Source organism: Accipiter gentilis, chromosome 25, assembly GCF_929443795.1.
Source record: "Accipiter gentilis chromosome 25, bAccGen1.1, whole genome shotgun sequence".
Classification (NCBI taxonomy): Eukaryota; Metazoa; Chordata; class Aves; order Accipitriformes; family Accipitridae; genus Astur; species Astur gentilis.
In genome coordinates, this window is record NC_064904.1 from 21776182 (window position 1) to 21799054 (window position 22873).

The following is a 22873-nucleotide window of genomic DNA, read 5'->3' on the forward strand; positions in this document are numbered from 1 at the left end:
TGTATTTCTGGTCTTTGGTAACAAATGGAAGTGCTCTTGTGTGGCAAAGAAAGCTGTCACATCCCTTAGCATCTCCCCTCTGTGCTGGGATGAGCAATTCTGGCAACCTGTAAAGGGAGTATTTGTCTTCTGAGCTTCTTGACCTGTTTCTAAGGCTGCTCAGGTTGAATAAGTATCTGCACGTCTAGATGGTGCATGAACTGAAACTATTAAATCTGATTGAGGTCCGCCTGGATTTTCCCTAGCGCTGTTAATGAGTGTATTTACAAAATGAGTGCTGCAGATCTTCAGATGTAAAAAATAAAAATGAAATTAATTACTTATTTACCAATGATCAAAGCTGAGACTTCACCGTTACTCCCCGTGAGCAGCCTTAACGACTGCGTAAGGGAGAGCTGGAGCAGGACAGACCCCAGGGCTGGGAACTCTGCAGACCAGAGCTTTCTCTTGCTGGGAATGTCCTTTGGCTCCTGCCTCCAGGTTTCTGTAAAACAAGCTGTTACCGTTGTATAGTCTTACCTTTGTATTGGTCTTAAACTAATAGATTAGGAATCCTAGATGTCTGCTAGACACTTGGGTATTTTTTGCTGGGCATAGTCTTGCTGTCTCTCACCATAACTTCTGTCATTACTGAAGCAAATATATATAATTTAGGAAAAAAAATCATTGTAGAAAAATACATTTTACAAAAAAGAAACAAAAAAAAAGAGCAGTGCCATTATGAAACAAAACCTGTTTCTGCTCCACAGTGATGTACTGTTACTGTCTCTGTTCATCCAGCTGAGGCCAGGAACTATTTCTTTGTTTTTAAGAGTCCTGTGTGAGTTTTAGTTGCAGTTTGGAGACAAGAGCTGGTAAATGAGCATTATCCTTTTTTTAATAATGCAATTAGGTTGGCAATTCCTTAAACACAGGTTTTGCTTGCTCCTAGGTGAGGGTTGTTTGTAGCTAAATCAGAACGTACTAGCCAGTGTGTACTAAGTACCTGCTTTCGTCAAATAATGTGCGTTACAAAAATTATAAATTGTTGGGATGAGAGTGATTTGCTCCTATAGACAACTGCTTCATCCATTCTTTTGCTGTTAGTGAATTCTTTATTCTCTGAAACATACATATGTTTAAATTGCGTACAAACCATATTGCCTTTCAATAAGCAAATGAGCACCCTACTGCAATGCATCTGTGTTTTCAAGCTGATTTAAAACATCACATTTACATTTTGAGAACTTCATTAAACATCTAGTGGCTATTTCCTTTCCTCTCGTGCAGCAATTGTCTTAAGCATTTAAGAAATGGTTTGTTGAAACATTCATATCTGACAGTTGAGCTGTTATTTATTGGCAAAAATTCATTCTTACTTAAAAAGTTAAGCAAAATCAGTGTGTTCACTTTCCTTAGAAATGCACTTTGGCATCATGCGCTTGTTTTATCATATTGTTACTCCTTGATCTATTTATGCAGAGACTCATGTAGGTCGCTTAAAATGCAGCCTTGTTTTTCCAGTTCATTTACCAAGACAGCCCCGCTTGTTCATAGTATTGACTAAGCAGCGAAGCTCCAGCGTGCCGTACTTTAAAAGGGTTGGGTTTGTCATCTTGATTGCAGCTACAGTCATTAATTTTTCACTGTGTAATTATTTTGTATGAAAAAATATGGTCATTTGTAGATAGCTTTTAGAAATCACAAGAAAATGAGTTGCTTCAGTAGTGACAGGAGTGCATTATCTGTCGTTCGAGATCCATCTGGAGCAGGTTGTAGCATTGTGGGATACTCGGTAAGTCATCACCACTGAAATAATGAAATGTGTCTTGGGATAGATAGGTTCTTGGTCATGGAAATGTAGTTGTTGGTATAAGCATGAAGTGCTTAATTTAAACTTAGGAACTTAATCTTGATGCCACTTTGATAATTATATCTCTCGTTACCCTGATAAAAATAATGGTCTGCCTATTGCAGATAAACCTGCTGCTTAATATGCAAAACCACAGCCATGCTGTTGGCAGTAGCGTTGCTGGAAGAGCCCAGCTTGCCCGCGACGCCGCTGTGCCGTGTGCTTTGAAGTGTGAGAGTCGGCACCAGCCCAGTTTCCCAATACGTGAACATTGAATTTGATATGTCACTGAGAAGGAACGAGAAAACTTTCTCTGAAAACTAGCTTTAACGTGGGTTAGTAATTAACCCACCTTTTGTGAATGCCTGACAAAATAGGGATTAAAAGTTGAAAAACTCTTTTGATAGATGTCTAGCAGTAGCGGAAGAGCAGGAGAACGTGCCCCGCTGGGGTTGAGAACAGTGCAGCTCCTGTTTAATCCCACAGACTTTAGTGAATTCATCTGGGAGTCAGCCAATTTTAAAGTCTGAAAATGGATTCTCTTGGATTGTACCACATCTTACCCTTTAAGGAGGAAAAAAAAAAAAGATACTGACTTGAATGCGGTGTCATCACATTCAAGGTTGTGACTGATCTGAGTCCACAGATTAAAGAAGTGCACGTTGTGACCCTTACCAAGAGCAAAATCATGCTGCCCACTTTCAGTCCACGGGTGTTTCCATTAAAATGCAAGCGGACAGGATGCATCTCCAGTGGGTCAAGCCAAACATGGCATGGTAGAACCTAACAGGGTTAGGACTTCATGGGTGATGGTAGTGATGAAGATACTCACTGTGCGGTGGGGAGATCAGGGCCACCAATTACAGCCCTGAATCCATTTTTATTACCAAGTCCCACAAGAAGAAAGATAATTATTTTTAAGAAGGTTTTTATACTTGTCTTCTTAGTAGCGTTGACATTTTTATTAAAACTGTAGATAACTTTGTTTCAAGAAGAGTTCCAAAACAATACAGAAAGCAATAACCCAAACTGACAGGTGATAGTAAACATCAATATGATAATCTGAAAACATTAGCTTTTTGTTCTGCTCAGGTGAGCTTTGATCCTGGAGCGGAACAGACCTCAACCACAGAGAAGGAAAGGTGGCACTGGGGGTGCTGGGCAGGGTCTGGGAGCAAGCGATGGCGGGTCCTGAAGTGTCGATGGGGAATACGGTCAGCGCGAGGTGCAGCCTCTTGTCGGTGAGTAGACTTAGCCGATGGGTACAACAGTTCATCTATCGCTAATAGCAGACTGGTATTTGCTTTTTGGATTGAAATCGTGGAGTGAGGACGTATTCAAAGTAATCAGCAATAAAACTGGCATGTGCGACACCATCAGAACACCTGTTCTGTATCACAGTGTAACTCAGGAGACTATAAATCCTCCTGCAGGTAGCATTTATGGAAAAAGCAGTGCAGAGTACAGGGAGTTTCCATTTCTCAGGGTCACTGTTGCACACAGCCTTTCATTTGTAACTATCCTGCTCAACAATCGAATTGAAGGATGAGGACAACCTTATGTGTCTTTCATCATGGTGAACTGCATAGATTTGGTCACCCTCTACTTGCTTCTGAAGGTGCTGAGGTCTGCCAAGACGTTGTCTGCACATAAGGAACATTTTTCTGTCTCATTAGTAGCTCTCTGAAGAATATTCTGACATTAATGTATTTCAGCTTTGGATTTGGATTTGGCTTTGGAATTAGTGACCCAGATTCTTCCAATTTTTTGTATTTCAAAGCATCCTCGTACGTGTCCCCTGGTCAGCCTTTGGAGATGGCCAACACTCCATTAGTTGCTTTCATTAACCATTCAATGATAAAGTAGAGTTCAGTTGTGGAGGGAGCCTGAAGTTCATGAAGTAAATTAGCAAACTCATATAGCATAGCATGCATCAGGTTAGGAACATAGGCAAATTTCGGATTTTGTGCTAAAGGGCCATGAAACCCTACGTGTTGAATTGCCTTGGTATTTTCTTGTATGTTTTCAAAGTGCATACAAAAATGGTCCCAAATGTCACGCAGTGTTTCTATACTCCTGGAGGTTAATCCACCCAGAACAAACCCACTTTTGGACCTCACCTTCAAGCTCTTGCTTCACTGAGCACATGTTCAGTTTTGCTTGAGCCGCTGTGAATATCTTTTTGCTTTTCCATACCAGGTCCCAAGTGGGTGACAGCAGTGGCTTCACCTGCAGCTCTCGGTGCAGCTCCCGGTGCAGCTCCGTGCCGGCAGCCTGCAGCTCCTCAGAACGTTTCTGGTGCTGTCTGGGCATCACGTGGAGGTGTTCCCTTTCCATAGTTTGTGTTTTGCCAAAGACAGATTCAGGTGGCTTTTTAGAAATGATAACAGTTAGCGAATCCCAAGTTGTGCAAACATTCAAGCAGTGATGAGCGAGTGCTTCCAGCTCTCTGATATTTACTGTCAGCAGGATGAAAGCAAACGAAACAAGTGAGACTTTCCCGGAGCAGACGCGAAGGGTCTGCAGCTCTGATCTCCGTGGCGGCTGCTCTGCTCCTCAGCAGGCGATAGCCGCCTTCCCTGTACCGCCGGCAGCGATGCAGCCACGGTGACCTAGAAAACGATCGGCTCCGCTTTAAAGAAGTATTAAAAAGTCAACCGGTACCTGTAAACCAGAGAGTAACTTGTTCAAGCTTGTTATTTGACAGATTAAAGTTCCTACCTTTCCTTTATTTTCCGTCTACAAATGTCTGCGGTCCCAGTCAGTTGATAATGAGAAAGTCTCTTCAAAGAGCCCAGAGCAGGTCACTTCTCTGTGCGCTTCCTTCTGGTCACCATTTGGCTTCATTGTATTTTTAACTTCTGTTTTCATTCAGCAGTGTACGAGGTCAGATGTATTCAAATACATATTATGAGCTCATGAAGGGGATTTCTGTGAAGGTTGCGTGGTCACTGGCTGCAAAATGGAGTATGTCATTTTCTGTCCGGGCCATAGCACAGTTCTCAGTCCCGTACACGTACAGGTATGGATCGAATTTGCCACAAAGGAAAAAGTGAACAGGGATAAATTTTATTGCCTTTCTGATTAAAGGAAGTCATGCATATTATAAATCCAGATTTTACTCTTTGTCCCCATGTCTAAGGTTGTTAAAAGCAAAGGAACAACAACCTCCCAGCTGTGAAATATTCTAAATTACAGCTTGCTTAGCAAAGGGACTGAAGTATCCTAGTTCATATCTTAAAAGATGTTTTTATTAGTATTCATTTGTATGGAAAACCAGAAGGCAGTGTATTTTATCTTCCAATTAACAAGTTTTTAGCAGATATTTGTCCTATATTTTGATTTTGGTCTGATAAAAATGACCTCTCTCTTTTCCTGGGTTACCATTTTCCACCCTGCCTTTAAAACCTGAGCTGTAATATGTATTTAAAGAGGACCTAACTGTTGGATCATCTAGCTTCTAGCTTTCACATACTAGCTTTCCTTAAATTGTTCCCGTCTCTTTCTTCTTCAAATATGAGGCCATAAATTTGGATCATGGACAGATGTTTCCGACATCTGAACCACTCATCCATCAATTTATAGCCCATAAAACCCGTCTCTATAACATTCTATATCTTTGGACTCCAAGATCCTAATTACTAAAGACTCAGGGACTTTTAGTTTCCTAAAAACAGAAAAAAAAAGAAAGAAAGAAATTTTTTTTTATGCTTTTGTGCATACCACATAAAACCGATTACGCAACGCGGTAAACACAAAATAAGTAAAACGAATGGTAGGACCAAACACAGAATGATTGTTAATGTAATCCTGCAAGAAGAAAGTCAATTTACATGCCTGCGATTGTTCTTATGGATTAGAAGTTAGCTAATTGAAAAAGATTGTGCCCGCTGTTAAATGTTCTTTAGGTACTCTGTTTTCCAAGCAGAAAAGAGGGCAAGAAGAGGCAGCAGAGGCAGGTCCTGCCCAGCAGAAGGGTGGCCACGTGCTCCTCCAGCAAGCATCTCCAGCCCCATAATGGTGCCCAACCTCACTGGGGGCGCTTTGGCTCGGAGAACGTCCCTGGCTCCAGCAAGCTCTGGGCTGTGTTTGACCTCAAACCTGACGGCGTGTCTGCTCCCGGCTCTCCTTGACCTCTTGGTCCCTGTTGCCTCAACAGCAGCTGGCATCCGAATTTGCAGGAGAGCAGAAAGCAGGTACCAGCTCGGCACGGAAACAAACGTGGGCTCTCGGCAGTTCCGCTGGTTGCATGTGAAAATATTAAATGAGAAAAGAGATGTCGTCAAGAGCAGTGTTACATGATGCACAGTGGAAAACAAAATGATGAGCGCGGTAGAACATGCTTTGCAGCTGGCCTTGTTGGTTTTTGCCTGAATTCCAAATACTTGTCACTGTGAGTCATTTCAGGGCCAGAACTATCCTTTGAAATTAAGATGACACAGGAGCCACCTACCTGATAAGGTTTATGTTCAAAACCAGATAGCTCTGATTATACTGCTGGGCTAAATTGCTAAAGAAGAGCAGCCACTGGATTTCCGCAGCAGAAATAAGGCAAACACTAAATGGGAGTTTTCCCCCTGCGGTATGCAGAGAGAAGTATTTGCCCATGAACTGAACAATATATATATATATATAAAACTGCTAAAAAAACCTCTTTTTTTTATTAAGGAAAATCAATTGTTGTTGTTGTTATAAATTGTAAAGAAATTACTTTAAAGACTGCCAGAGCTTTTTATAGGAATATACAGTACATTAATTTACATTGCTTCAGTTGTCATTAATTAAAGAGATGCTTGTCTGACTTTTTGAGTCAATGAAGAAATTTATGATTGAAATCAATAGGCCAAGTACAATGGACTAAGGATGTGTTTATTTTTTATAAACATAACTGTGCATATAGGCAATCAATATTTAATCATCCCATAGGATTAATTTCTCAAGAAATCTATATGTTCAAGTCTTTTAGAGAATATAGTGTTTCTCAACAACAGGCACAGAATAAATACCCTTTCCTTGACAGCGTAGAGGAGATGGTTTCAGCCTGCTGCAATAAAACACTGCCACATTTTTACAGTCCCCTTTCTCTGATGTCAGGGAAATACATTTTGCTTGTCTGTTAGCTGTAGGGAACAAAGATTTCTAAATATTCAAAGGTAACTAAGAAAAAAGGAGTCCCTGTGAAGCATTCTGTGCTCTGGATTGACTGAACGTAGGTATGCTCTGCTGCATTAATTACAGGTTAGATACACGATAATGCTAATAAATGCTCCAGAAACTAATGTGATTTTTCCTCAGTGCTTTACAAATATTTGCAAACCACTGGAAAACTGTTGCTTCAGCTTGGTCAACGTAAATTTCCCAAAATGTATTTCATCCTTATCTCCATAAGGGAAAGGGCTTTGATTATAAGAATTTTTCTCCTTCAAAAATTCTTTTTCAAGCAAATCTTGATTCTTACTGATTTTAAAGCTCTGGACACATAAATTAACATGCAGGCAGCTGTTTTGCGGTTGTGTTCGCTTCTGTATTCTCTCTTTGAAGCATCAGTCTTGACTTTTTAATATAAAAAAGCGCAGCCTGAATGTTAGGGAGAGACTGTACAGGTGATTTCGAGGAAGTGGGTGGTGCAGATTTGGCTCCTTTCCCATCCAAGGGAGCCCAACGAGATGCCCAGATCTCTGGAAGCAGACAGACAGTGCTGCAGGAGCAAGGGCAGAGAGCTGGGTTGTTCTTGGTGCTTCAAGGCCAACCAGTGAGTGGCCAAGAGCTTTGGCTTCCTCCTGCACAGAGCCCGGCTTTGCAGAGCCTCCGCGGTTTCATGCTAGGAGTCTGAACATCCCTAAGGTGTTGTGGGAATCTAAATCCTATTTTTAAGGTGTCTTGGGCATTTCGGTGTCGGTGTTATGTGTCTCAGCACCATGCAGACCTTTAAAAACGTTGTGCTAGAAAGCCCTTGTTCCTCCGGCTGGTTGCATGGCTCTCCAACTCCGTATAGATCTGACCTTCGGGGGTTTTTCTGTATCAGCAAGTAAACGAGCTCAACTGCTACACTTCTTTTCAACAGTTTTAATATTTGTCAGCCAAGGGTGCCGTTGCTGTTTCACACCAGGTTTGGGAAGCGGCTCCGTTGCTGGGATCCGACAGGGATGTCCCAGGCTCTGGGAGAGATCCCTCCATGCAGCCACTTCACTTCCACTGCGACCGTAGGGTTTATTTTAGTGGAAAGAGAAGGTTGAAAGCTGAATGTGGTGAAAGCTGTGCTGATACTGATTTTCTTTATTTATTTGTTCAATAGCAGAGCTGAAAAATCAGGCATGGGGAGGTTTTGTGTCAAACCTAGTGAACAGTTTTGAGATGCTTGGGTTTTTTTCTGGTTTCCATGGTAAAAAATAGAATTAGAACAGAGCTGGTGTTGATTGCAAGGCAAAAAGATGTGTGTTGCTTCCTATGGAGAAATACCAATATCCAGGACTGGCCTAGGATGCATAATACTCAAATGAAAAATCAGATCGTTTTGCTTTCACGATGAGTAAAATCATGGAGCTTCTTTATTGCTTTTGTTTGGGTGGTTGTAGAAAAGGGTGATGATCTAAAGCAGCAACTGAATTTGATATGAATTCATGACTAGTTTTGGTAATTGCAAATGTTAAACGCGAAGTATTAATTATTAAAATTATTTGCTGAAGTCTCCGTTTCAGTAATTTCTTATCCAAAGATGAGGTGTAATGGAGAATATTTTTACAGTAGACCACTGTAAGGAATCAGAAGCACCTCTAAGCAATGGCTAACTAACTTAAAACAACTGCCAGAAAGTCAGTATTAGCTCACACAACTGGAAGCACAGTTTTGTTAATACAGTGCTCACAAATATAGTTGGTAACCAACATGATGGCGTAAAACGTGGCTTAAAAAACCACTAATGATGTTATTTAAAAAAAAAAATAGTTATTTTCTTTATGTTGAAAATTAGGTAATTTTCTCCAGACTTTTATGTTTCTCTGATTCTTAATTTTTGTGAAAGGTACAGACAAAATGATGAAATTATGTTTGGTATTATACCACTCACTTTTGGGGTATGGTCAACTGGTTTAATCTTGCTTGTGAAAATTTCTTGTATCCAAGTTGATAGTTTGATTTAAAAAAAAAAATAAAATAAAAATTGGAATCCATTGCAAAGAACAGGCAACAATAATCACAATGGAAGTAAGAGCAGGGAGTTTTCCTTTAGAAGGACCAGTAGCCTTCGTGAGTTCTGCAGAGCAGTTTCTGTTCCAGTATATTAACATCACTTAAATTTTTGGGGGAGCTGTTGAGGCAAAATAAAAAAAAATATAGAGACCTTAGGTTTGCATTTGTGGGCTGTATTAGTTGCATGTAAATTTGTTCCCCATTTGTAAATTCCATAAATTTCTGCTTATGGGTTTAATTTTAAAATCTTATACATATTTCAGATAAAACACTCGGTCTTCATTATAAAGCTCTTGAGAAATTGTGCCAGGACCTGCACTAGGTGCCTTGTTGTTGTCACTGTCTATAAAGAGATGGTGAATTCAGCTCCTACCACAGTTTGGTATAGTCAGAAATACTGGGTAGAATGGAGTTTCTCAGGAATTTTATTTTTTTTAAATAATGTTGCTTTTCAGTATGGGAGTGAGTGTGTGAATGAAAAAGTTTCTCTTTGAGAAGAAAATTCTCATTTACCTTGGTCATTTTTGCATTTGTAGATGTACTTGAAGGACATTTTAAAACAGCCACGTTGGGTTTAGAAAATTTAAAACTTGAGTTTAAGAAATAGAAAACCAGAAATACTTGCACATATAAAATGGAAGGTTATTTTACTTGACTGGCTGGATAACTTGGTAAATTTACAAATATTCACAAAGGCTTGTTTCCAGTTCCTCTCCTGAGAGCAGCAGCTTTTCTCTGGAAGCACTTTCCAGTTCGACCACGCTAGCGGTGGGTCAGCATGGGTCCAGCGAGAAGATCCGTACGGGCAAATTCCCCATGCACCACTGTAAAAAATATGGTCTAAATCTTATCATAATTATCCTTAATATCCTCTCTGCAGCACACTCATCACTTTGCTCTCAAGGACAATGGTCTACTCGAGACAAGGCTTATCCGTTACTGGGAGGGCTCCCTGACAGCCCATGTGCCTTATGCATTATTCAACGTATATGAAAGGTCCCAGTGCCCTTTCTGTTTGTTTTTGCAATGTTTTAAATAATCTGCGCACCTCTGTTGTGAGCATTAAAGGCAGATCGGAATTCCGTGGCTGTTTTACCTGATGTGCGTGAGAAGCGGAGCCTTGTCTTTGCACCTTCACATCCTTTTCCACACGCAGCATTGACCGTACGCGACATTCGTCTTTTTTCTCCTGAGCGCTCGGATTTCAGCAATGCCTGGAAGGTTTTTGTGAGATGGGAGCAGGAGAGGTGTGCGTGGCATAAAAACAGGGCTGCCGGTGGGCAGAGCAGAGGATGGGAGGAGCGGTTGCCCTAATGTGTGCTAACGGTTGCTTTGCGAGCTGTGGGATGCGAAAATAACACGCTGCAAAACCTGCGTGAAGCAGGTATCCGTGGCATGTTTTTATTTATGGGTATCTAAAGAAGAGACAAGGAGAACAGACTGAATTTCTGTTGAACAACCTGTACTTTGGGTTTCGTCGACTGTTGCGTTGGTCTCAGTACTTAGGTACAAAGCGCTGTGAAAGAGTTGGCATCTAACGGAATCTGTCAAATTCGAATTTTACCTGAGCTCCCCTGGGATGATCTTTTAAAGATACAATATAAATGCACATATTTTCAGTATCTTTATTACTTTTAATAATAACTCTTTTTAGTGTAGTGGCTTTGGGAAACCATCCAGAGGAATGCTGCACAGTCCAGGCTGTGTACAACGTTGTGGTGGACATTTCGTTACTATCGTGTCGTACGAAGCGGGTGATTTGAATGATCGCAACAGGGAAAAGGTGATGCGATTGGGGTGGACACCCATGGGATGCTGCTCAGGGCAGACGCTGTAGGTTGGGTTCAGGCCGGCGTCCCCAGGCTCCTCAGCAAAGCACTTACCCCTCGTCCCACTCTACACCCACACGTCCACCCGAACGCTTTCTGGTGCTTCAAAGGCAGACCGCTACCCTGTGCACGTGCGGGATTTGTATTAACCGACATAACTCTGCACATCGGGCAGGCAGTGGAGTGGTTTTTCCTTACGGTAGCTTGTTTTTACATTTCTAACCTACTCTGAGATTTTTTTTACCTAGCATTTCTCCTGTGTGTGACGTAACGCCTGCGGGGCCAGCCCTGAAGAGCCACCTGAGCCTGCAGCATGGCTCAGCCAGCGTGTGCAAGAGGAGAAACCCTGCAATAACATCTCAGATGCACTCGGCATCGGTCTAACTCAAGCCCCGCAAAGGCGCAAAGCGCAGTAAAACACACGCTGATTTTGGTGGAAGCAAAGCGAAGCTGATGTCTAGAGCTGTTCCATCACCCCAGTTTTCTTAAGAATGTCTCTTGCTTTTTTTGCTTTGCGGTCTGAGTTTTATTTAATGGGCATATAGCTGTACGTGTGTAACATACTTTAACGATAAAAGTATTGACATCTCTGTCCCACTGCTATGAATTCAAGCTTGGAGTCTGTTAATATTGCTGCAAATGTAGTTTATTTGGATGAATGTGGTAGATTTAGTACTAGATTTCAGCAATTTCAGTGTACATTTTTACTGCATCAGCAAATTAAAGTTTTCGAATAAAAGGTTTTCTGTCTTTACTAAACTCTGTATCGGTGAACATGTAATAGGCAAGAACTTCAGCGTCGTGACAGGTGTAGTAAGCTTATTGGAACATCTCATTTTAGCATCACTGCACCTGTAGAGTTGTCTTGGGATGCATGGTAAATATTTAATGATTTTTCCTTTGTTTTCTGCAGATAGTGTCTGTAATAAGGCAGAGTATCTGCAAGTAATATTGCAATACCAAGTCATTCTGCTGCCCAAAATGTGTATGATTTCTGCTTATCTATAAACTAGTTAAAGTAATGTTAGAGGCAATGTGGCACGCTCTGCTTCTGATGCCTCCTTCTTAATTAGATTTTTTTTTTTCTCTTCATTTCTTGGTAAGGCATATAAATAAAAGAAACTATGGATTTTGATGTTGAAAACACTGTGCAGTCTATAAAGGACAAAAATCTATGCTTTGCTTTTTTTTTTATAAAACAGCCTCTTGTTTGCTCATATTGACTTTCATTGTTCTCTGAAATCCATCCATCTTTGAGTTTACAAGGATTGCTGATAATTATGCACTAAGGCCATTAATGGCTAGCCTATTTCTTTCTCACTCATCAACAAAAGTGGTAAGTGCTTGGAAATCAAACTGCATTTCAGTTCTTCAGCGTGCTCTTATTAGCTTCAAATGATGCCCCACATGACAGCTGTGAAACCTCATTGCCTCTAATGAGGAGGCAGCACCCAGCTCATGGAGCCGCGGCTCTCCCAGCGGGTGAGCACGGTGGCAGAAAACACGTCCGCCACTGCAGTTGGCCAATATTATTTTAAAATTGTGGAGGGAATGGGGCTACTAAACGTGAGGAGCCAATTTACCTGGTCAGGTTTGAAGGCATAGCATTTGAGAGCTGGTAGAGTCAGCCTTGGTAAGCTGATGAAATGAACTGAAATGAATAACATTTGTTTTAAGGAAAAAAAAAAAAGGTTATTTAACATTTTGAAAAGTAGGTTTTAAACATAGGGGCAGATTTCCAAAGAAGTTTAGGCTCCTAAAGATGGAAGTATTCAGTGAGATTTTGAAAAATGCCGCAGCATCTGCTTGGATGCTTGGGTGTCACACGCCGTCACAAACCGGGCGCTTGGCCCTTGCTGTAGTCTCTGTCCGGCGAGTGCCAGCAATCCTCCCGAACTGAATTAACGCTGCGCTTTTCCTGCATGCAGCAATCTTCGAGTGCTGCACGCTGCCTGCAGCCTTTGGGCTGCCCAAGGTTTGGTGCAGGACCTGCGCGGGCAGAGGAGGACGGGCAGACGGCAGGCAGGGGTGGCCTTTTGATAAAATGGCTTTGCAATCTGTCATCTCATCACAGAAACGCTCAGTAGTGGGTTATTTCAGGGAGGTTCGCGTTCTTGCTGTATCTCTAATCCTCCTGGGTCGTTTGAAGGTTTAAGGAAGCACCCGGGGTTGCACGGGTCTGCCATGTGCTCCCATTCATTTCTGAGGTGAAGACTATCTATCCCAAAAGTTTTGACATTTGCATTCTTCTTTTGATTTTAGGCTGGACAACAGCGTTGGTGGGAACAGGAAATTACAGTGAATGGAAATATTCAAAAGGGAGAATTAATTACCTACAACCTAACTGAGCTGATCAAGCCAGAGGCATATGAAGTCCGTCTAACGCCCATCACCAGATTTGGGGAGGGGGACTCAACCATTCGGGTCATCAAGTATAGCGGTAAGAAGACCTTCGTGTATGAGCAAATGCGTTGCGGTGCGTTGTGCACAATTCGGTCTGCTGTACAGGGTATGGTGCACTGGGTTGCGCTTTGTGAAGTGATTACCAGTCCTGCAAATAATGCTGCAAGGGCTGAGTGTGGGCATCCGGGAGGAGGGTTCTGGGCAGAACTGGGAAGAAACAAAAGTTTCCACCTCTGGGAAGATTCACAATGACAACAACAACAAATTCTGAATAGCCAAAATTCAAAAGCATATCAAAGTTTTTGTGAAGTAAACGATTCAACAACTTCTGAGTAGCCAAAATGCAAAATCATATAAAAGTTTTTGTAAAAGAAAGGAAAAAGAGGGAACAAATTAATGTTAGCTTCATGAGATAGCTCATTTCAAGAGTTTGTTCTTGCTTTGAAGGGCAATGAGTTTTGAAGAAAAATCGACAAAACAAGTAGTATTCTGAAGGTGCCAAATCAGTTGTGATATCATCAAAATACTTTTTTTTGACCCAGAATGAGCACTTTTTGGGAAGGTCTTATTTGAATGTGAATGATTTAAAAAAAAAAAAAAAAGTGACCGTTTCTAGTCCTATGCAAGTAGAAAAGGGCATTTTTACTTTTTCCTCTAAAAGGTCATGCCATGGAAAAGATTTGTCCACTTTAACAAGAAAAATACAGTATCCATACATCCTTCTGTTCAGCCTCCCAGCATTACCAGGAATTAATTCCTAGTGCTCTGAAAAATCCCTCAAAATACCCTTCTTAGGGTATTTATTTAATGAATAACTGAATCAGTTTTTGTTTTGCTTCTGTAAAAATCACAATGAATGAGTAAGAGGTACCTTAGAAAGAAGGTAGCTCTGCTAAAGATATCATTGTGCAGTTTGCAATGGGAACCTGATGTGCTGCGTGGAAAATTTTTATAATTAAAAAAGGGAAGTGTTGGCAGGGAGAGTTATTTGTAAACATGGAATCATGAAAGTATGAGTTTATCATTTGGGGACAGACTTCTGTAGCAGGGCCTGTAGAGACAGGACAAGGGGTAATGGTTTTAGACTAAAAGAGGGTAGATTAGGACTAGATGTAAGGAAGAAATGTTTTACAATGAGGGTGGTGAGGCCCTGGCACAGGTTGCCCAGAGAGGTGGTCGATGCCCCATCCCTGGAAACATCCAAGGCCAGGCTGGACGGGGCTCTGAGCAACCTGCTCTAGTGGAAGGTGTCCCTGCCCATGGCAGGGGGGTTGGACGAGATGGCCTTTAAAGGTCCCTTCCAACCCAAACCATTCTATGATTCCATGATTCTATCATGAGGAACCTTGCTAATCTTGCAGGACAAAAGCCATGTGACACACGGATCAAGTCACAGCTAGCCATGTAGGTCCAATTCCTCCAGGAGCTGGATCCAACAGTAATTAGTGCTGTACAGATACCTAAGGGAGTCCAAAGCAGAAAATCACATGCAGGAGAAGACGCAAAAGCAACCTACACATCAAAAATTACTTTCAAAAATCATTGTCAAATAATTTAAAGTAATGAACAAATCTGAAAAAAAATTAAATGGCTTGTGCATTGTATGTGCAATTCTTTATGATCAATGATTAGCTCAGCCCTACTCCATCTCATCTCAACGTTTTAATATCAAGGGAAAAAATTACATTAAGCAATCTCAAATATCAATTCTAAAGAATGTAGTGGCACATTTCACTAAATGCCAGATCTGCTAACGATGGTGATGGGTGAATCTTAGGTTTTGCCTGTTACAGGAAAAGTGTTTGCAAAGTCTATGTTTCCCAAAGCTTATGAGAACAAAAGGTCAATTAAAGAGAGGACTCATTTACTAAATCTATGAACACACAAATGAGAAGATGCCCATTCCGCTGCAATTCCTGTGGGACTTTGCCTCCTTGCTGGACCTCTTTACCCTAATAAGTGCCCATACGCTGACACTAGCGGTAGGAGTCCGGTCTCTTTGGGGCTCCTCACATGCACAAGGGAAAGACACAGAGTCTTCCCAAAGGTGATCAGGAGCAGAAGCTTCTTTCAGATGTTTGGGATTTCTCTGCATCAATCCCAATCTCTCCATGCTGGCTGTGACAGGGAGACTTGTGTCCTCACAGCCAGCTCATGCCAGGCAGCCACTGCCCTCTTCTGTGGACCTGGAAATTTCTCCCATGACTTAAATACTGGCCAGTGCTCTTATAAGGAGAAAAAAACCACCGTTTAGCTCACTCGGTCACTACTGCTGTATTTTGGTAGTGGTTGTACTCTGGCAAGTCTCAGGGGGTTGATTGAGGTCTCGGCTATGGCTCACAACCGTGCTGAGTTTGAGGTTTTAACAAAACAATATGTGATTTACATTTCTAGCCCCTGGCTGGCAGGAAGAACATTCCCATGCAGCACAAAAGGCATATTTTGTCTGCTGAAATTTTTTTCTGCTAGAATCTGCCATTAGCGCAGATGTGAACAACATTCCATTTCAAACGTGCTGATGAGGTGCCAATGCAAAATCCAGCCGCCCAGGAGAGAGGAAGCCGCTGCCTTGTGTCCCAGATGGAGAGATGCTTTCGGAGCAATACGCAGTGCTATTACTCTGGTGCCGACAAATTCACAGCTTCAGAAATCATGAGCCAGATGCTAATCAGTAAGATAAACCTAAAGTGACTTCCCTTTGAAGAGGGATCCCAGAACCGCTGAGGCTTTGTGTGCTTAAAATATGCATTTTTATCTCAGCATCCATCCAATGACTATAGTGTCAGCAAACTATTACCAGGCTAATTTTAAGGATGTTATAGCTTCAACTGTAAAATAATGATATCACATACATTCTTATAATGCAAATACGATACCTATAATCTGAAATGCTGGAATCTTAGAAAAGCAGTTAATGGGCTAGCAGAATGCACAGCAGCAGGCCTGCATCAACAGAAGAAATAATTATAAACAATACCCAGAAAATAAAAGACATCATGCGAATGTTTCTTAAAAGGCGAACGAAGATAATTTTTTACATTTTTCTCCCATTACAATCTTTTTAATTGTGAGACCTCAGGCAGGAAGAAAAACATTTCAGTTTTCCTATTTTCAGTGGGGATTTTGTGTGTGTGCTTCTGTGTGTTCAGTTTTGATCAGTACTCCAGAAGCACCCTGGCCTCTAGCAGTGTCAGCCCTTCTTTCTCATCCCACCACTTTAGGAATGCACTTTTTGGAGGAACAGGACCCAGGACCATATCCTTTCAGATCTTGAATATGTCCAAGGATGGAGACTTCACGATGTCTCTGGGCAACCTGTTTGGTGCTCGATCACCCTTAGAGTAAAAGCATGTTTTTTCTTAGGTTTAAAATGGACCAATGTATTTGTATTGCTCGTGAGGATTCCCATTGCAAACATCTTTTGCTTTATTTTTTTAACCATTAAGCAGGCTGATAGGATTTCACCCCGTTTTAAAGAACTGCAGCCACTGTGAAAAGCAGATCAGACACGTTGTAGTGAGAACTGCTAAAAATGGTAGCAGTGTCTTTTGCCTTTAAGGAATGCATTAATTTTTGCAGTTGAGTTTCATTTTTGTGCAAATAGAGGATAGATAGGCCATGCACTACCTGGGTTTTACTTTAAGAGCTTAAGCTTGTCTTTTGTAGTAGGACAATCTTGGGTAGGTACTGCACAGAACTGATTTCTTCAGAACAGTTACGGAGTGTGTAAGGATCAACATGACATTTCTACTGTATTGGTTGCGTTTGCTGCCTCAGTAGAGAGGAGAAAGTTTCTCCAGATTTCTTCCAGGGAATGAATCACCCTCTGGACGTGCCTGTATCTCTCCAGTGACTTTAGAGACACTCCAATGACACTTTTAGATGAGGTGTCTAACTTTGAGATTGCTAAAGTTAAGCCACATTAATCCTGCCTGTGAAGTCGTTTTTATTGGATTACACTCCTTTGTAAGTGATGCAGAGTACATCGCCTTTTAAATTAAAACCCACAACTGGAGATTAACATGGAAATTGCTAATATACAAAAATAACAGCTTCCAATGTGCTAGCCTGCTGGTAGCCATCTGAATGTCCAAAGTAAAGGAGAATATTAAAGCAGGAAAACCTTAGTAATGAGCTCTTTACAGTACACCCTGCCATCCCAAGTGGGGGCTGTAAATACAAATAAAAACTCCACAGTATCCAATCCCGTGAATCAAAAACTTACCCATGGCGTAAGCATTTCATAGGGAAATCCCTCACCTGCCATGAATTATTCTTTCCTCTGCACGCCGAAAGGATGGGAGAAAAGAGCAATCATCACAGTAGGAGTGACATTGATAATTACAGCCAAACATCACTTGAGAAATTCTTTGGTAGATACATATGTTACTCTGCTAGTGAACACAGTCTGCCAAGTAAATACAAACAGGGCAATTTAAGTAGCACTAATGAGTGTTTTGTAGGCTAATACAAAACAGATATGTCTCGTAGTAACAGCAGATATGTCTCATAGTAACAGTTTAAATATTATCTCCATCGCTTTACAGAAATCTATGTCAGCCTATTTGATACGAACTGGCTGTAAAGTCCTCCAACTACTCCAATTAAAACTTCAGCACTTGCTGGTTTAGATGGGTACTTATGTTTAAATATTTTTAAATTTAACCAGTGATTAAAGAAGAAAGTTTAGCTCCCTTCTGTGAAAACAGCCAACAACCCAATGTCACTACTTTTGGTACGTAGAATCAGCAGCAGATAGTCGATGGTGGCCAGTTGCTTTGTAGTCCAGCTTGCGTGTTTTCATATGAAGTTTAGATACTCCCCAGGTTCTGTATGGAAGAAAAGTATATAATTGTGGTTAGTATTTATTTCTATTATTCTTATTATTCTATTTCTAGCCCCAGAAAAATAAAATTGGCACCAAACAGGGCATAAATAATAGGATTTATAAGTTTGCACAGACATACATTTCCAGTATTATCCAGTGTTATAAATAGTAAGTTAGGATAATTGCTATTATGGGAGGAAGAAAGCCTTGTCCGTGTAGAGTAGCAGTATCTACGGTGAAGATTGCTTTTCCTGGGCAAACCCAGGGCTCAGAGGTATGGGCTCTTGATCTTCATTAAAGCACTTAGGTGCTGATTTTAATTACCACAAGTAACCAGCTTCCAGTGGTAAAAAATACAGCAGCTGACTATCTAGCATGCTTCTACTTACCTCTGGCTTTATGGGTTTTTGTGGTTAAGAAAGCTGGTTTGCAGCTATTTCTTTAAAGGAAGGACATAATGTTGCCGTCTCTGAAGGCCACCTCACTTGTAAGCTGAACAAGTGTCTGTGTTGGGAAGGATCTGTGGGAAATTTAACTGTCTTTGTATAAATGCAGTTACACCTAATAGAAGGGCAAGCATTAAGAAAAAACCACGCAGCCCACATTTTTTCTGCTGTGACTTGCACAAATACAGATCACCAAAAAGTAAAATCATCCAACAAACTGAAATTCCAGCAGGTTTTACTCTCTGCTTGCTTAGGGAACAGCAGGAAGATTAAGGGATCATCCATCTTGGCTCTAACCAAGCTCAAACGTTTCATGACACTTTGTTCTCCTCCCGAGATTCTCCACCAGCAAAACCTTCCTCCCAGCACGAGCCAGGGTCAGCTGAGCAGAGCAGTGATAACCCTCTGAGGTGCACAGATTTTCCAGGCATTTCAAAGTCATCCTTGGGAATTTAATCCCTCAGTCATCCATTAATTTCCCTTTATGGCTGATTTAACTTACTACCTGTGTGTCGTGCATGCAGCAATCTCATCTTTCTGCAGTGAGAGCTAGAGCCATTACATGTTGTCTTACAGCAGTGTGCTGTATTACTTGGAATAGTGAGATTTCTGGGCTTTTCGTTTGGTTGTGGTCTTTTTTTTCTTCCCTCGCCCTAGTTTATGATGTTAGATAAGTTCAGACTAACTGCTTCAATTTGTTTTCTGCTTTTGTCAATCAGTGTGAACTGAAGCTAGTTTGGCAAGAAGCCTTTTTTGCTCTGCTGTGAACAATCTGAATAGCATGACTCAAGGTTGCATGCTGATGATAGTTTCCATAAAAGCCCGTACGTTTAGTTACAAATCAAGCATCAGTAAATGCAGTTCCCAGCAATTTCAGCTAATTCCAAGTTCAATCACTCAAGGATTTCACAAAATGAATGTTTCTTGGAGAATGAAAGGTAATTTGTTGGTAAAAGCTATGAGGTTATCTAATATAATGTAATGACTAAGTTTCTTAAGAAGATTGCACTGGGGCAAATCACTGTTGATTTGTTTCTGAGAAGGCAAGATAAAATGGCAGAGTTGCTAATTTAGAGCTGTTTTGAAAACTTCAGATTGAATCTAATCTACGCAGAATCCGTGGCTGGGGTCACAAAGCAAGTGCTCATGTCTGTAAACACGGCATGGGAAGGGCAGCAAGAAAACATGGAACAACGCTTGTACTGAAGTCTGGCATTACCAGATGTACCCATTATTTGGAGATAAAATTTTAAGTCAAACTTTCTGGTGATAACATGCAATTCCAGCTGTGAGTTTAGCATCCTTCTGTTTCTCACGTGCATAAGGGCTTATAGCAGAAGGGCCCTGTTTCCTAAGTCATCCATCCTCAAATTTACCCTTCTGCAAACAGGTAGCACAGAACTGCAGACTAATTTCTCATTCAAAGCCCATCTCCCACATTTAGCATTGTGTGGGTAACTCTGGACCTAAACCTGGGTAGCCATTCCCATGGTTAAAATATCTGTAGTTGTCCGACTATCATTCTGTTTCAGCCTATTAAGGTATTAAGTAGATGAACTTCAGTATTAAAGAATTATGGATGTAGAGGTTTTTGTAATTTTGCCAGGGGTCTGTGAAATAAGAGTGCCAGTTTTATCAGGCTCCCCAAAGATTCCCAGTACCCAATAGTCCTGCCGTGTCATGCAGGGCATTGCACAGACCCGTAAAAGAACAGACAGAAATAATATTTTTCAGCAAAGTTATCTCAAGAATTCTCCGCAATGTTGGCAAAATTATTTTTGATGCCTCCCAAGGTGAGGGGTCAGCACGGGCTGCTCCTGCCATGGGATGGGGAGTGGGCAGAGGTGGGATGCAGAGGGGTGGGATGCTGCAGGGATGCTCGTCTGCCTCTGGGAGCGCAGCCCCAGCACGGCAGCATCCAGGACCCAGCCGTGCCGCTGGTCCCTGTCCTGGTCACTGAATGTGGCTTCTCCAGCAAGCGTGGAGTGTGCTGACGCTGCTGGCGGCTTTTTCGGACAACACATTTCACCTTCCTTTGTCATCTTCTTAAATGTCTTTAAAGTATATCCTCCCTAGAAGAGAGTTTATGTGCCAGAAGACTCTCATGTTTTTTCTTGGTTGTGTCTCTTGGGCTAATGAGTTCAAATGTCTTCTCACAAACTTGCTGTGCGTATGTTTTCTGCTATTTAAAAGGAAAATTGGCATTTCTAAGAAGAATGCAAGTGCTGTCTGTTTCTTAAAGACTTGTATGTACACAGACATCTTAAACTGAAGAATAGTATTATTCATTGAGTAGAAGGGTAATTCATTATGTTAAGTATTCTTGAACAATGCTGAAAGGAAATTTTAAGTGATGAGCAAGGTCCAGTGCAGAACCTCTGCTTTTGATTAATTCATCCTTTCTGTAGTTTTTTGTTGGATTCCTGTACAAAGGCATCACCCTGGAGTTTTGCTGTGCAGCTGTCCCCATCCTTACAATATCTGTGCCAATAATCTAGGTTTGATGCTTAATTGCAGCATCTTCTTCCCCAGGCTGCAGGTATTAGTGATGGAGCGTAGACGTCGTGGTTGGGAGAGGCTGTTGTTTCTCACTGAAATCATTGCCTTTGGATCGCCAGGGAACCACAAAATTTGCTCAAAAGGGAAGTTAGAATTTTGCTGGCTGTCTCGGTGTAGGAGCCACGATCAAGGTCTTGAGGGGGAGGGAACAACAGGAAATTTAGGATATTCTGAATACTAATGAATTAGAGTTTCTTCTTTGTGCTAATTTTATTTTTGCTCTGTCTTCCAGCTCCAGTAAATCCACATCTACGTAAGTATTTCTTTCTCTTTCCAGCTTTTATGTGTATGAAGAGTTGTCCTTGCACCCGTTGTCCCTTACAGTTAAAAAGTAAATGATAAGTGTTTCAGTTACAGCCCATGGATTGCAGGGACCGCCTTAGTTTTGTGCGCAAGCTGGGCTGGCGGCTGAAGGTGTCATTCCTCTTGTTCTGCCAAGGTGCTAAAGCAAGAGTAGATGGAGAAAGGAAAAATTATAGCTCCAGCTCATCTTTCTTTCCCTCTGCCCAAACAGTTCATTGAAAGGAAAATACTAATGTTCTGAAATAACGTCCATTTGTGGGCGTTGCAGCTCAGTGTATGGGTGATGCTGTGGTTTAGTCATGGGAGTAGCTAAATACTTGTAAAATAAATAGCTGAAAGTTCAAGTAGTGGGTAGGAACAGTGTCTGCACCTCAACAGGTGTGATAAAAATCTTGAAGAAGTCAGTTTATGAAATGTTCTGAATTCATGTATCCTTGCATAAGAACTACATTTGCAGTTCTTGAGTTATTTTGATACTTCCCAGGGTAGTCAGAAACTCATCTGTAGCTTTAAAACCAAAAGAAGAATGTTCCAGTGCATACAGGAATCATGGACCTCATTTGCACAGAGAAATGTGGAGACCAAAAGTGTAACTGGGGTGTGAAAGTGTTGAGACAAATGCACAGGAGGCAGCTCCACAGGCATGATTGAAAATGCAAACTCTGACTGTGTATTCGCTAATGTGCTGGTGCTCGGGCGCGGGGGTGTTGCAGTGTAGAAAGGACTTCTCTTACAGTTTGTTCTTACACTTCTCCACGGGCACTAAATCCCCCAAAATGTCGCAGACAGGAGACTGGGCTGGAGCTTTACTATGTCCCAGTAAAACCTCTTTATTCCTATCAGTCCCCACATCTATCTACTTCATTATTTTCTCCCACGCCACAGCGAATGCACATTTTGCTGTTGCAACATATTCTGACATTACTCTTGCTTTTAATTACGTAGGTGAAAAATATTCCTGTATAGGGAGCGGGATCTAGTCTGCCGTTATTGGTGCTATAGTGCAGCCATAACCAGGCAGAAAAGCAGCGCCGGGCTGCGCGAGCAGCCTCTCTCTCCATCTCTCACACGATGGCTAAGCCTTTCCGTAAATTTTAAACTTCTTTGCGGAAGATCTTGTGTGATGCATTAATAACTAATCAGGGCTTAGTTCAAAGCTCACGGGACCTGAAGGAACCACTCCCATTGGCCTAAATGAGCAGCAGATGAGACCCTTGCTAATTAATATATTAAATATGTACTCTATGATGTTAAGAAAAAAATGCATTGCAGTCCCAAGTGCTTCACACTGTAGTCCTCTATTAAATTAATACCTGAAACTGTCTCATTTTCAAAATGTCTCTATAGCTCTAGTGAGCACGTGGCAGAGCGCAGGTGGCATCTGGACGGTCCTTGCCATAGGGAGCGTGTTAGCTCGAGGCAGGGAGGGCATCTCCGGCGACCGCTCCACCGTTCCCTTCAGCTGCTTTCGTTGTCTGCCTCTCTC

General features: G+C 41.6%; 1 protein-coding gene across 1 annotated transcript in view; it reads left to right on the forward strand.

The window, feature by feature from the left end:
• The window catches only part of MDGA2 (MAM domain containing glycosylphosphatidylinositol anchor 2), a 384110-nt gene that overhangs the window by 338615 nt on the left and 22622 nt on the right, over positions 1-22873 (forward strand). Inside the window, exon 11 of the mRNA XM_049828627.1 lies at positions 13111-13288. Coding sequence (XP_049684584.1) covers positions 13111-13288 — 178 coding nt within the window. The remainder of the gene's footprint in view (positions 1-13110; positions 13289-22873) is intronic.